This window comes from Dermacentor albipictus, unplaced genomic scaffold, assembly GCF_038994185.2.
Source record: "Dermacentor albipictus isolate Rhodes 1998 colony unplaced genomic scaffold, USDA_Dalb.pri_finalv2 scaffold_15, whole genome shotgun sequence".
In the NCBI taxonomy this organism is placed as follows: Eukaryota; Metazoa; Arthropoda; class Arachnida; order Ixodida; family Ixodidae; genus Dermacentor; species Dermacentor albipictus.
Window position 1 is genome coordinate 12,149,849 of NW_027225569.1, and position 13,199 is coordinate 12,163,047.

General features: G+C 58.2%; 1 protein-coding gene across 2 annotated transcripts; it reads left to right on the forward strand.

The window, feature by feature from the left end:
* Positions 1-1,886: 1,886 nt before the first annotated feature.
* Positions 1,887-10,082, forward strand: LOC135916408 (uncharacterized). 2 transcript variants are annotated; one of them, XM_070528903.1, is made up of 4 exons: positions 1,887-2,893; positions 8,217-8,338; positions 8,685-8,806; positions 9,700-10,082. In XM_070528903.1, the coding sequence occupies exons 1-4, from the start codon at positions 2,079-2,081 to the stop codon at positions 9,766-9,768; spliced, it is 1,128 nt and encodes a 375-aa protein (XP_070385004.1). In that variant the 5' UTR covers positions 1,887-2,078; the 3' UTR covers positions 9,769-10,082. The 2 variants fall into 2 exon arrangements, with proteins under 2 accessions (XP_070385004.1, XP_070385005.1); XM_070528904.1 differs by having other exon boundaries at positions 8,718-8,806.
* Positions 10,083-13,199: the final 3,117 nt, after the last annotated feature.

Here is a 13,199-nt window from a genome sequence, read left to right on the forward strand (position 1 = left end):
CCAGCGAGACGCCCGTCTCCGACATGCGGTCGCCCAAGTGTTGCGAGGCCAGTCTGGCATGATCGAGATTTAATTGGATGAACGCGATGCTGACCGCCGCGTCCGCGCGCGCCGCGTCCCGACGGGCGTTCGCCCCGCCGGGCCGCCCGCCCACTGCCGCCGCGCCACCCCGCTCCCCCATTCGCGCTCCGCCCCCCCTTCCCGCAGCGCTCGTCGCGCTGCTGCCCGCCATAGTTCGTGCGCGCTCGCAGCCGCGCCACCGTCTCCATCAGGATGGGGCACTGCGGGAATCCTGCAGGGTGGGCAGACGATAAACCGGCCCGATCGCACTCTGCGCAGCGCACCGCCTCGTCTCCCATGCGCACCGTGCATGTGTCGCCCAGGTGATTTCCCGCGCAACGCATGCATACTGCTTTCGCAGCGTCGGCGCGAACCGGACACGTGGTGCGGCCGTGACCATACGTGGCACAAAAGGTGCACGTGGGGACGTGCAGTTCCTCGTGGGCACGCACCATAGTCCAGCCCACGGAAAGGCGTTGACGACTTATGAGAGCGCGGAAAACCGGCGGGTCAACCTCCGCAATGTAGGCGTTGGTGCCCGACCTTTCCTTGAAAGTCACGCGCACCCTACATTTGTCGGGGTCGAGGTTAAGGCCCGGGTTGCGGTCGTTGAGCCTCGCAATGAAATCCTGAGGCGCGACGTCAGGGTCTACTCCCGAAAAACGCACGTGTGGATTACGTTTTTCCGCAACCCTGACGATTAGCGCGGCTCTAGTGACGGCATTGTTCTGTATGGCCTTGTGTAGATTGTCGATAGACTGTTTTATGTTTCAAAAAACCGTAACGCCGTAACGGGTGTGTCGTAGTGAAACGTCCTGGATTCCCTTGGCCGCAGGATCGATGTTTGCCTTGAGTAAACGGACGACATCCCTCGCTGGCGTGGTCGCCTGGGCAGTCGGTGTAAGGAAACAGACGTGGTCGTGCAGGGGTTGCGCGGGCCTCCGGGCGGCACCTCCGGGTGCACCCGGCGCCGCGCCGGCATCGAGGAGGCCGCCCGACCGCAGGGTCAGTCACGGCCCCGACAAGGCCCTCCAGCCTGCACTCCGCGACGCCCGCCCGCCGCTGCACCGCGGCCACCTCCCGGCGCACCTCCGCGAGCTGGCCCTGCAGGGCCGCAACCGCGCCGCGCTCCGCGGCCGCCTCCGTCTTTAGGCTGGAGCATAGGGCGACCAGCTCGAATATCTTGTTCATTACGAAGACTCGAGCGTCCACAGACACCTTGTTCGCAGGCGCCGAGCAGAAGGCGAGCACCTCAGCCTGGATCTCCTGGCACCGCCGCTCGGCACCGCCCGCAAGACCCGCCGGTAGCGCCGCGGCCACGGCCGTGCCCTCCGAAACGGAGGATTGGATGTCGTCCTCCCCGCCATCGCCGGCTGGGGGCCGGTTCTCCTCCTCGGTGACGGGGAGCTGATCCACGAGGGCACACAATCGCGCGATAAGCGCGTCGCCGTCCTCGGAAAACTCGGAGCCCCGCGAGCGGGGCGACTCCCCGGCGGCCGAGGGCCGCGGGGGCGAGCGGGACGGCGACGCGTTCTTGCCCTTGCGCGTGTGGGGCATGGCCGGGGCTCAGAGGGTATGAGCCCAGGCCATTTTGAACCTGACAGCCGGCAGCAAGGAGATGACGAATAATTGCGAGAAAAAGCCCCTTTTTGCCCCGGTTTTGCGTCTAATGCGTTCCCTACGTGTTTAAAAACAAGTCCAGCTAAAATTTGGAAAAGCCAAATGCGAAATACCTTGGCTTTGGAGAAAATCTCAGGAGCCCGATTTCGCCGGCCAGCCAGACACTTGCACGAGCGCGCGTGCAAGTATTCGGCTGGCCGGCCGCATCGGGCTCTTCCTTTTTGCTTCAAAATCAAGGTATTTCGCATTTGGCACTTCCAAATTTTAGCAGGGGTTGTTTTTAAACGTGTAGGTACCTCATTCCTTGTGAAAATCGGGCGGGGAAGGGTTTTATTTTCGATTTTTGGGCGATTTTGGGTATTGGCCATGGCTCATACCCTTTGAGCCTGAGCCCGGCCATGCCCAATACCGCCAGAGACCATAAGGTCTCGCCGTCCCCGCCTGCAACAGCCAGCGCGGGTGCGTCGCCGAAATCGGATTTTTCCGATGCCGGCGACGACATCCTCGCGGCCATCGCGTTACAGGACGAAACGACGGACTGGACCGCGCCGCCTGCGGCGGGAGACGAAGACGACCGGCTGTCCTCGGTGTCCCAGGCGACCGCGGTGGCGTCTCCCGCGCTCGCGGGTGACCGCGGCGAGCGGGGGCAGGCTCGCCTTCACGAGATCGAGGACGAAATCCAGCAATACTGCTCGAACGCTGCGAACAAGGTACCCGTCGCGGCGCGCGGCTTCATCGCGGGCCGGCTATACGAGATCGTCCGCATGTACTCGGACCTGCGGTCGGACGTGTTGGTGGAGCGGGGCGCGGCCGGCGCCCTGCGTGGCGAGTTGGTCGAGGCGCGCCGGGAGGTCGCGGCGCTGCAGCGACGGGCCATCGTCGCCGAGGGCCGCCTCGACGGCTCCATCGTCATGGCACCCAGTCCGAGGAGTGCGGGACGCGATCCCGGCGCGTCCGCGGCGGCTGCCGGCTCGGGCCCTGGTGTTCCGGCCGCGGCGGCGGGCGCCGTCAGCTACGCCGCGGCGCTGAGGGCGTCGCCCGCTGCGGGGTCGAGCGGCGGGGGCGCGCGGACGGCACCGACTTTCGAGCACGTGGCCTTCCTCACGCCCACGGTTCCGACGACGACACCGGCGCGGGATGCCTTACGCCTACTGAAGACCAACATCGACCCGGCCGCCAAGAATATCGGGGAGGTCACGCTGCGGCACACAAGGTACGGCCTGACAGTTTTTTCGCACGCGCGCGAATCGATAGACAAAGGCGGCCATCGCGGATAACTCAGCCACGCGCTCCTCGTTGCTAGTTCGCGTCGGCGAGAAGCGAAACCCGCACGTTAAATTTAGCGGGGTCGACCCGGACGTCGCGCCGGACGAATTCATACGCGTCCTTAATGAGCGGAACCCGGGTCTCGACCTGGACGTCGACGCGTGCAAGGTGCGCGTGACGTACAGGGAGAGGTCGGGTACGTGCGCGTACGTCGCGGAGGTTGATCCGCCCGCGTTCGCGCGCATTATGAAGCGGCCCCGATTGTCAGTAGGCTGGACGGCAGTGCGGGCGGTGGAAGACTTGCACGTGCCCACGTGCACGTTTTTCGCCTCCTACGGCCACGGTAGGACGACGTGCCCGCACAAGGCAGACGCTACGAAGGCGGTCTGCATGAAGTGTTGCGGCAACCACCTGGCCTTGACGTGCCGCGTGCAGATGGGGCAGCCGGAGGTCTGCTGTAACGAGTGTAAAAAGGCCGGCCGCGAGGCGTCCCACCCCGCGGGATTCCCCGAGTGCCCCATCCGCATGGAGCGGGTGGCTCGCCTCTGGGCCCGCACCAACTACGGCCCCCCGCGATAGAGCGGCGCGGGCGGCCGCGTGAGGGGGGGAGCCGTGGCCCTGGGGTAGCGGAGGGGGCCGCCGGCGCGATACACATATGTCAGCTGACGCTCGATCACGTCCGCCGCGCGACGGCGCTGCTGACGGACCACATGGCGCGCGAGGGCTGCGTGCTCGCGGCCGTCATGGATCCATACACGCAGCGGGGCCAGCTCCCGAAGCTTCCGCCGCACTACCAGTCGTACGCGGCGGCCGACGGCCCGCTGTGTGCGATCGTCGTGCGCCGGCCGCCTTTCGACGTGTTCCCGACGCACGTGTCGAGACTGGTGGTCGCGGTGGAATGCTCGTCGCGCGAGTTCGCGATTGCGGTCGTGGCCGTGTACGCGCCGCCCCACAGGACGATGGACGACGTTTTTGAGCACCTAGCGCACGCCATCGACCGAAGTCGCACGCCTGACATTCTGGTCATGGGCGACTTCAACGCGCACAGCGTCCTGTGGGGTCCTCGCGAGGGAGATGACAGGGGCACTCCGCTGATCGAGTTCGCGGCGGCTGCGGGCCTCGTGGTCCTCAACGACGCGTCCTCGCCCCCGACGTACGTCACCAAATACGTCGATAGTTGGATTGACGTGACCCTCGCGTCGCCGACGCTCGTGCGCCGCGGCTGCACGTGGCGCGTCTCCAAACAGGAGACGCTATCGGAACACCGCCGCTTAGATATCGCCGTCCGCACCGGCGCGTGCGCGACTGGCAGGTGCCTCACCAACTACGGCAGGCGACAGTGGGTGGAGGCTGTCCGCAACTCGCGATGGTTCGCCAGCGCGGGAGGCGCGGACGTCGCCTCGCCGGCCGCCCTGGACGCGGTCCTCGCGAAATTTTACACCGTCATCGATCGCGAGCGCGTCAAGCAACTCCGGCCGGCGCGCGAGAAGAGGGGGGCGGGCGGTAAATCGTGGTGGACGCCCGAGCTGGACGGCCGACGCAGGGCGGTTAACGTGATGCAACGCCGTTTTCAGCGGTGTCGCTGCGATCAGCTGCGGGCCCCTTTTCGCAGCGAATACAGCCGGGCGCCTGCGAAGTACCGCCGAGACGTGGCGCGCGTGAAGGAGGAGGCAGACAGGGAGGTCTGCAACCAGTGCAGCCGGCGGTCGCTTTTTCAGGCCCCCTTCCGCCTGGCTTTCGGGGCCGCCCGGTCGCATGTCATGCTGCCTCCGCTGACGAGGCAGGATGGCGGCCGGACGGCGAGCGTCCTCGAGTCGGCGTCGTGTTGCTGGAACATCTTTTCGCGCGCGACAGGCCCGAGACGGACGCGCCCGCGCACGCCGAGATCCGCGCGGCGGTTGGCCGGCCGTACGCCACGGCGGAGAGGGAGAGGCCGTCTTCGCTGGGCGAAATTCAGGCGGTGCTCAGCAGAATGCCGCGCGGCTCCGCTCCGGGTCCGGACGGCCTCACGACCGAGTTCGTCGGAGATTTATTCGCCGCGCACCCGCGTTTCGCGTGTATGCTGCTGAACGCGGCACTGCGGTTGGGGTACTTCCCCAGGACATGGAGGAAGGGCAGATTGGTCTTTATCCAAAAGCCCGGCAAGCCGGTGGATTCGCCGAGCTCGTACCGGCCGATCTGCATGACCTCCATCCTGGGGAAAGTGCTCGAGCGGCTTTTGCAGGACCGGCTGTACTATTTCGCCTCGTCGCGCGGTCACACGCATCCCCACCAGTACGGTTTCACCCACGGACGGTGCGCGGTGATGGCGCTGCTCGCGCTGTGCGACTACATCAGGCGCCACAAAGCCGAAGGCACGCCCGTGGTGCTCATATCGGTGGACTTCCGGGGCGCTTTCGACAGTGTGTGGCACCCCCTCGTCATTAAGTATTTTAGGGACCGCGGCTGTCCGGCCAACTTGGTTGGTCTGCTTGGTTCATTTCTGGAGGGCCGCACTGTTGAGTACGCGTCGCACGCCGGTTGGGTCTCGGCGGAGACGTCGATCGGCAGTCCGCAGGGGTCGCCCATCTCCCCGCTCCTGTGGAACGTGGTTGTGGACGGGCTGCTTCGGTTGCCGATGCCGCCCGGGGTGCGGGTGCAGGCGTACGCCGACGACAACATCGTACTCGTGCCGGGTAAGAACAGGGCGCGTGTTATGGAGGCCGCGTCGGAGGCGATGCGTCGCATCGAGGCGTGGACGGCCGATTGTAAGCTCGCTCTCAACTGCGACAAAACCTTCTGCGTCCTCTTCTCCTTTGGAAAAGGGGGCATGGAGAAGAGCCACCCGACCATCCGGTTGCAGGGCAGTGCGAGGGGGCTCCCGTTTCGCTCGTCAGTCACTCTCCTGGACGTGGTGGTGGACAGGCGCCTGTCTTTTTTCGAGCACGCCGAGCACCTGCAGCGGAAGGCAGAGACGCTTGCCATCAAGTCTCTGTCGTTCATGCGGATGCACACGACCGTGGACTCCACCATGCGGCGCCGCCTGTACCGACAGGTACTCCTGCCGGCGGTGGCATACGCGTCCCCCATATGGTGGTCGCCGTCACCTGACTGTCGGCTCAAGGCCCGCATGATCACGGTGCAGCGCACCATGCTGCTGGCGATCACGGGCGCGTATCGCACGACACGGACGGCCGCGCTGCAGGTGCTCGCCAACCAGCCGCCCATCGGGCTGGAGCTCGACAGACTCAACGCGGAATTTGCCCTGTTCCGCATGCGACGCGCGGTCACGTTCGGCGTACACACCTTCACGCCTGACGAGACGCAATACCCGCACGATGCCTGGGGCGCCCACCCATCGGAGGCGCGCGGGTTTCCCTTCGCGCGGCTTGACGTCGTGGCGGCTCGCGCGTGTACACCGACGGCTCCCACACGTCGAGGTCCGCGGGCGCGGCGGTGGTGGTGTTGAGGCCGCGGGGCTCGATCGTCGCCGTGCGCAAATTTCGCCTCACGGTCGCCTCGAGCGCCTATTGCGCCGAAGTGGTAGCGCTAACCGAGACTCTGAATTATCTGGATACACACGCGTGGGAGCCTCCGGCGCATATTTACGTCGACAACTTGTCGCTGCTCGCCGCGCTGAGCAACGTGGTCACTAGGGACGCGCGCGTCGCGAGCATTAAGGGCGCGCTGTACCCGCCCACCGGGACATCTTTGGCAACGAGCTGGCGGACTTGGCGGCGGGCTCTGCGGCGATCTCGGGCGTGGACAGAAGGTCGCACCGGTCCTTCCGGGTCGTGAGGGCCGCGTTCTCGGCCGCCGTGCGAGCGCGATGGGCCGTGGAGTGGCGCGGGGAGCACTTCGACACCGAGTTGTACAAGTGGGTGCCGGATATAACGCACATACCGCGGGACTTCCCGCCGCCTCGGCGGTTGGCGTGTCTCGTTACTGCCCACGGCAGATTTCCCTACTATTTCCATCGCTTCCGCATCTCGCAGGACGCGCGCTGCCCTTGCGGGGCGCCCTGCCGGGACGCGCGGCATTTTTTCGAGAGCTGCGCGTTGACGGCCGCTATATTGGAGCGGATACGGGCGTCCGGTGGTGCTCTCGCGACGGGCGATTACCCGCACCGCCTCAGGGACCGGACGGCGTGCTCGTTGCTCGCGGAGATGGTCGGAATCGTCAGTGATCGCATGCCCGACCAGGGCGGGGTCGCGGTGGCGCCGGACGCCTCGTAGGCCGCGCGACGCGCCGGGGCGGAACATCGTACGTCGAGCGCGGCGGCTCGCGTTCGCCGGCGCGTCTTTCGTGACAGATCGCCCTTTTGCTATTCGTTTTTAGCCGCCTTCGGGTTGTCTCGCGCGCGTGCGAGTGGCCGTCTGCCGGGGGACCGGTCGTGACACTGTCCTCTGGACGAGCCGGCCCCTGGCCGAGTACCCTTACAAAAATCGGTTTGACCTTTCAGTCACTCATCAGTCACCTATCAGTCACCCCTGTCACCTATCTGTAGACTCGACCTTTCTGTAGACTAAGTCCGCAGAATGTCTGCAGACACCGTGCGGACTGCAAGTAGACTTGTCTGTAGTATGCGTGCCCAGTGAGTGTGTGTGTAAATATGTATATGTATCTATATTACATACATATTCTGAACCATGACATATTTTATAATTACGGTTGAATAGGTCTGACCTTTCAGTCACCCTTGAGTCACCCACCAGTCACCTCCACGTAGACGTAGTCTGCAGAATGTCTGCAGACACCGTGCGGACTGCAAGTAGACTTGTCTGTAATATGCGTGCCCAGCGAGTGTGTGTGTGTGTGTGTAGATGTATATCTATATATAAACGCATATATATACATATTCTGAACCATGACACATTTTATAATTACGGTTCAATAGGTCTGAGCTTTCAGTCACCCATGAGTCACCCACCAGTCACCTCCATGTAGAGCTAGTCTATAGATTGTCTGCATATTGGCTGCAGACACTGTGTGGGCGGCAAGTAGGTAGACTTGTATGTAATTTGCATGCCATGTATATATATATATATATATATATATATATATATATATATATATATATATATATATATATATATATTTTCTACATGACACATTTTATCACTGCACTCTGTTTTGCCATTTTAACATTTTGAAAACTTTGTCACTGATTGCTACAAGAACAGTCTGATAATGGCAGTTATATAAATCAATTATTTAATACTAATTGAAATAAGTTAATTGTTACATAACGTACATTAAATGCAGCAGTTGTACTATGGCTCGAACCGCAGCCTGAATTTAAGGGCATATCTACCGCGCGACGCCGACACCATCCATCCGACCACCGACTGCGTGGTTGCTTTCGGCGCCGGCCCCCAGGAGGCGCTGGCCGCGAGCACCGGTCAAATTACGGGTGAGATTATTTTCCCGTCTGCACCTGGTCACCGACAATGACCGACATGTCACGGCGTGCACGCGTGCACGCCGCATTGATGGCGACCGATGAGGTAGTGTAAATGCCGTGCCGAGAGGAATTGTGGCAATTTTTGTGTGTATTAATGATTCAAAACCCCTGTGACTGCATAACGTAGCTCTCAGTGTTTTTCGTGTGGTGTGCCGATGCCAATTATCGTAGTTATGACCCGGTCGCGCTTTCTTTGTTACCGGCTCATGAAAAGCCGATGGTACTCTCGCGGCGCTCGCATTCCATCACAGTGCGCGGAAGAATTTTTTGAAAGTTATGCTATCACGTGCTGTAGTTCATCTGCAATTCTACGCTGTTGACGCCGGAGGCACCCTACACCGACTGTCCTTCCTGCGGTACCTGTGCGATGCGGCAGCAGCTGTCACGGAGACTCGTTTACCAAGCACGCCTAGAAAGGTAAGTCCGGCGCGTGCGCGCATTCTTGTAGTCCGTGAAGTGTGCATTTCTGTACGGATAACAAGATGATTAGTAACGTGACAAAAATGACCGTGCTTTTCGAATGTTCGTTCTTGTCGCAGGGCGCATTTAGCGAACAGTTTGATAAAAATTGCCCTAAAACGTGATGTTGCCAAAATCTCGATTATTTGCTTTCTGCTGTGAAGTTTCCTTGCGCCGGAGACTGTTTGATTTAAATAGGCGCAAAAATTCAAGCAGGAAAAGTTACTATTTCTGTACGTAATTTTTCAGCGAGAAATCGTATAGCCATTTCTAGAGGTACGTCGATTTGTCGTCTTCACAGCTAACGGCTGCGCGAGATGGCACCCGATTGCTGTGTACGACGCATGGCCAGATTTTAGCTTGTATGCAAGTTATTTTATTTATATAGTGTCTTCAAACAGCCTGTATTTCTTGCGTTGGGTGTCATGTGTTTTCGTGTATTTGTAAATGGTTCCGAGATTTCAACAACAGTATCTATCTTTAATGGAAAAAATTGTTTTCTCACCTGAAAGAGAGGGAGTCTTTTCTTTTTCAATGCATCGTCCTTTGGGGCAGGGCTCTGTTGCACCGCATAAATAAATGAGGTTTTCGAACGCTATCATGTGTTAAGGAGTTTTCTGCTTCTGCAATTCGCATTTGACTTGGTACAGACGTGCGTTTGTGTTAAGTTTTTTATAGTAGATTCATGTTTGCTCGAGTTCCATTTACATGTTAACTGCCTGTGATGTATTAATAGGGTACTTGTGCAACCATGCAGCTTCATGTAGCTGTTTGTACGAGACTTTTCACAATGTCACAAGTTTACAGTTTCAGCAGGGTTTACAGTAAACTGAACATTTCTTCTTGTTTAGGGATGTCACGATTTTGTGAGCCAGAGGAATCTACACCACTTGGGAGCCTGCGGCACTTCTGCAGGCTGAACAGCTCGTCAAAGCATCTGATTTGCATGCTGCGACAAGGTGTGTGCAAGACGGTCACTGCCACTCACATGAGATGTCGGTACTCATTACTTCATTCCTTGGAAGTGATATTCTTGGTCCCAACCAAGCAGCCCGGAAGAAATCGGAGACAAATAAAATGTGCAAAGAATACTATTGTGTCTGTTATTTTATTGCATGCATGCATGCCAGTTCCCCATAGTGGGGCTACAGAAATTCTCTCTAATGTCTGCCTAAATGCTGTAATCCTGTGACCACAATCTCGACAGACTTTCTGCAGAAATGCTGTATCCTGCAGCTACACAGATTGAGCAGACTTTCTGCAGAAAGGGTGTACCAATTGGGCGCTGGGAGGTGACAGGGGGTGACAGAAAGTCTGTCACCTGTCTTCAGATATTCTGCATCCCGGGTGACTCGGGGTATGCAGACTTTGTGCAGAAAGGGTGTACCAATTGGGCGCTGGGAGGTGACAGGGTGTGACAGAAAGTCTGTTAACTGTCTTCAGATATTCTGCATCCCGGGTGACTCGGCGTATGCACGATTTCTGCAGCAAATCTGCAATGATTTTTGTAAGGGTAGGGCGGGGCTTTGGCCCCTGCCGGCTCTGCCGAGACAACGAGCGGCGGTCCTTGTGCCGGGGAAGGCGCGGCGTGCACGGCGGCCTTTTTGCGAGACTTTATTTCTGTTGCCCTCTAGTGAGCCACATACGGTGAACTAGACGTGGCAATGCTTTTGAAGCCTTAGTCCGGTCACACACTCTAATGAAACTCCATAAAAATTGTTTTTGGAACCCGTCCTCGCGGTTACCTTTGCCCCTTGAAACCAGAAAAATATCCAGGACTGAAGTTCCCGCCTTGTTTGTTGCGCCGAGCTTGCCCTGGCGCTATCGAATTATCATGTGGCGGGTGTACCGCCCCGGCCGACTGCTTCCCCGCTTATTCCCGAAATCAAAGCAAAAATAAATGTGGGGGAAAAACCTGTACCTGCAAAATGCATACCAGGTTTAAAGCCAATTGAAAATAAATGAATAGGGGTTTTTAATGAATACCCAAAGCGCATGTTTTTGTGAAGAAAAGCCAAATGGAAAAATAAAAGTGTACGGATAGGTAACGCGTTGGTGTCCTAAAGCGTCTCAGCGAGCTCAGAAGCCCTCGCGCCGGGCTTTTTAATGATGATGAAAGAAGAGGCAGAGACGGGGTGGCATGGGCATGCCGTAAACGAAAAAGGAAAAGATTCCCCCTGTCCCCGACAAAATGAAATAAAATGTTCAAATGGGAAATAAAGAGAAAAATAGGGAAGGAAAGTACAGTCAAGATGGGAGAACACAGACATGAAATGAAGAGAAAGAGGCAAAAGAAAAAGAGAACGGAACGGAACACAGACGCGGCTGGCAGTACAGACCGCAAGTGTCCTGACCAGTCGCGCTCGGTGCCACGGGGCGTCACTCCTGTGCCACAGCATCCACAGTCTTACATAGGGTCAAAATCTGCTGAAGGACATGGTTGTTGCGCGACCCGCCCGGAAAGGAGCCGACAATCAGACGCGAACTAACATAGAATGAAAGGAAATAGAATTGAAAAGACAATAAAAGCAGAAAAAGAAAATTGGAAAAGAAAGGGCACGTTGCACACTTAGTCTGTGTGACAGCAAGCGCTGCTTGTTTAACAACAGCAGCGCAACATGACGGGCAGGCTCTGGCAACAGGCCGCTACGGGCAACAGCCTCCGGATGCTCGAACTACCGGAACGCCGCTGATATCGGCTGATGGCAGTGGTCACAGGCTCCGCTTAATGACTGTTCATGGTCCCGCATCCTGGAGGCTCAGCAAAACGAACACTCGGTTTAGCGCATACACTGAAAGATGAAGAAAAATAAAGAAAACAAAAGAAAGGAAAGCAAGAAAGAAAATCCAACTACACACACTACACTCAAAGAGCATTCTTGTGGGGCCGTCTCGGCCAGGCACACAGTCCAAAAATAAAAACTACACACACACCACGCGCAAAGTGTTCTTGTGGTGTCATCTCGTCCACGCACATTGTCCGGCGAGGCACACCACCGGCGCGGCGAAGTCCGCGATGTCATCGACGATCCGCTTCAGCAGTCGTCGCACGTACAGGCAGCCCCGGACGCCGCACTCGTCGCACGACCGGCAACTTCTCGACGGGCTGACCGTATTTACCGACTTCTGAGCTCACGTGAGTCCCACCGCCACGATCGCTCACACGTCGCTGTATGTGCGCCTCGAATCGCGAGTAGCTGTACGCACCGATTAGGTCGTCGGGCGCCCAACAGAGCGGGAAAATCCCCGTGAACGCGTGCTCTCAGTGGCGTCCGGTGAGGGCCATCGCCAGCAACGGCGCAGCAGAAACCGACCCGCGACCAGGGAGGGCGGTGTAAGCGTTTCCCATGTCCGAGGGGCACGGGCGAACAATCTCCTGGTCGTGAACGCGTGCGGCTCACCCCCACCGTTTTCCGCATCGCGGCGGAGCCAAGCGGTATCCCTCGCAGGGGCGTCTGCGTCAGCAGGCGTTTGGTGTGTTGCGACACCACGGACCCGAGCACACGAGGGTTGGACCCTCCCGCGTGTAGCCGTGCGTGGCTTAGCCGTGTCTGGGGAAAAGGGGATCCTGGAGGTTGAGCCGATGCTGGGTGTTTGGACCCTTAAGGCCCCCCGGCGGAGGCAACACACCTCTTCGGCTTCGGCTTCACATAGACGGCACCTCCAGGCTGACCCACCTGGAGGAAATCGGCAGTCACCTTTTCCTGTCCTTCTCTTCAATCTTCGTCTTTCTCTCTCACTTTCAATCTTTCATGTCTTCTCTTAGCTTCTTATTACTTCCAGACTTCCCGGTGGCGAGGGTTAACCTGGTGTAGCTATCCAACATTGGGTATCGTATATTAGGTTATAGTGACTATGTACAGCTGGCGTCTTCGTAGCTTTTGGGCTTCGCAGCGTCCCCTTGTTGGGCTCGGTGGTGGGCGGCTGGCATAGCTACCGATGTGATATTTATTTTGATGGCTTTTTCATAATTCCCCCGACTCCCTGATCGCCCTCTTTCCAAGAGAGGGCGCACCGATGACTCCCTGAAACTTTTTGGCCAGACCAAAGAAATTTATCCAAAGTACCATGTCCTAAGTTGTGGAAACCCTGATAAAACAGCAAGAACCCTATCACCATTTGTTGTCGCAAAGTCTCTTACTGAGAAACTAGGTCCCGGCTACAAGGTCACGAAAATGGCCAGCGGTGATCTGTTGCTCGAAGTTAGTGACAAGAAACAGTACGAGAATCTATCTGGACTTGTTGAAATTAATAGTACCCCTGTCTCGATAAATCCGCATCGTTCATTGAACAGCACACGCGGAGTCGTATCTGAACAAGATCTCCTTGATTTGAGTGAAACTGAGCTGCT

Excerpts from the sequence above, each read along its gene's own strand:
- LOC135916408 (XM_070528903.1), top strand. The coding sequence starts at position 2,079 with ATGCCCAATACCGCCAGAGACCATAAGGTCTCGCCGTCCCCGCCTGCA. Across the intron at positions 2,894-8,216 it reads GTCACGCTGCGGCACACAAG|CCTGAATTTAAGGGCATATC; the intron begins GTACGGCCTGAC and ends CTCGAACCGCAG. Across the intron at positions 8,807-9,699 it reads TACCAAGCACGCCTAGAAAG|GGATGTCACGATTTTGTGAG; the intron begins GTAAGTCCGGCG and ends CTTCTTGTTTAG.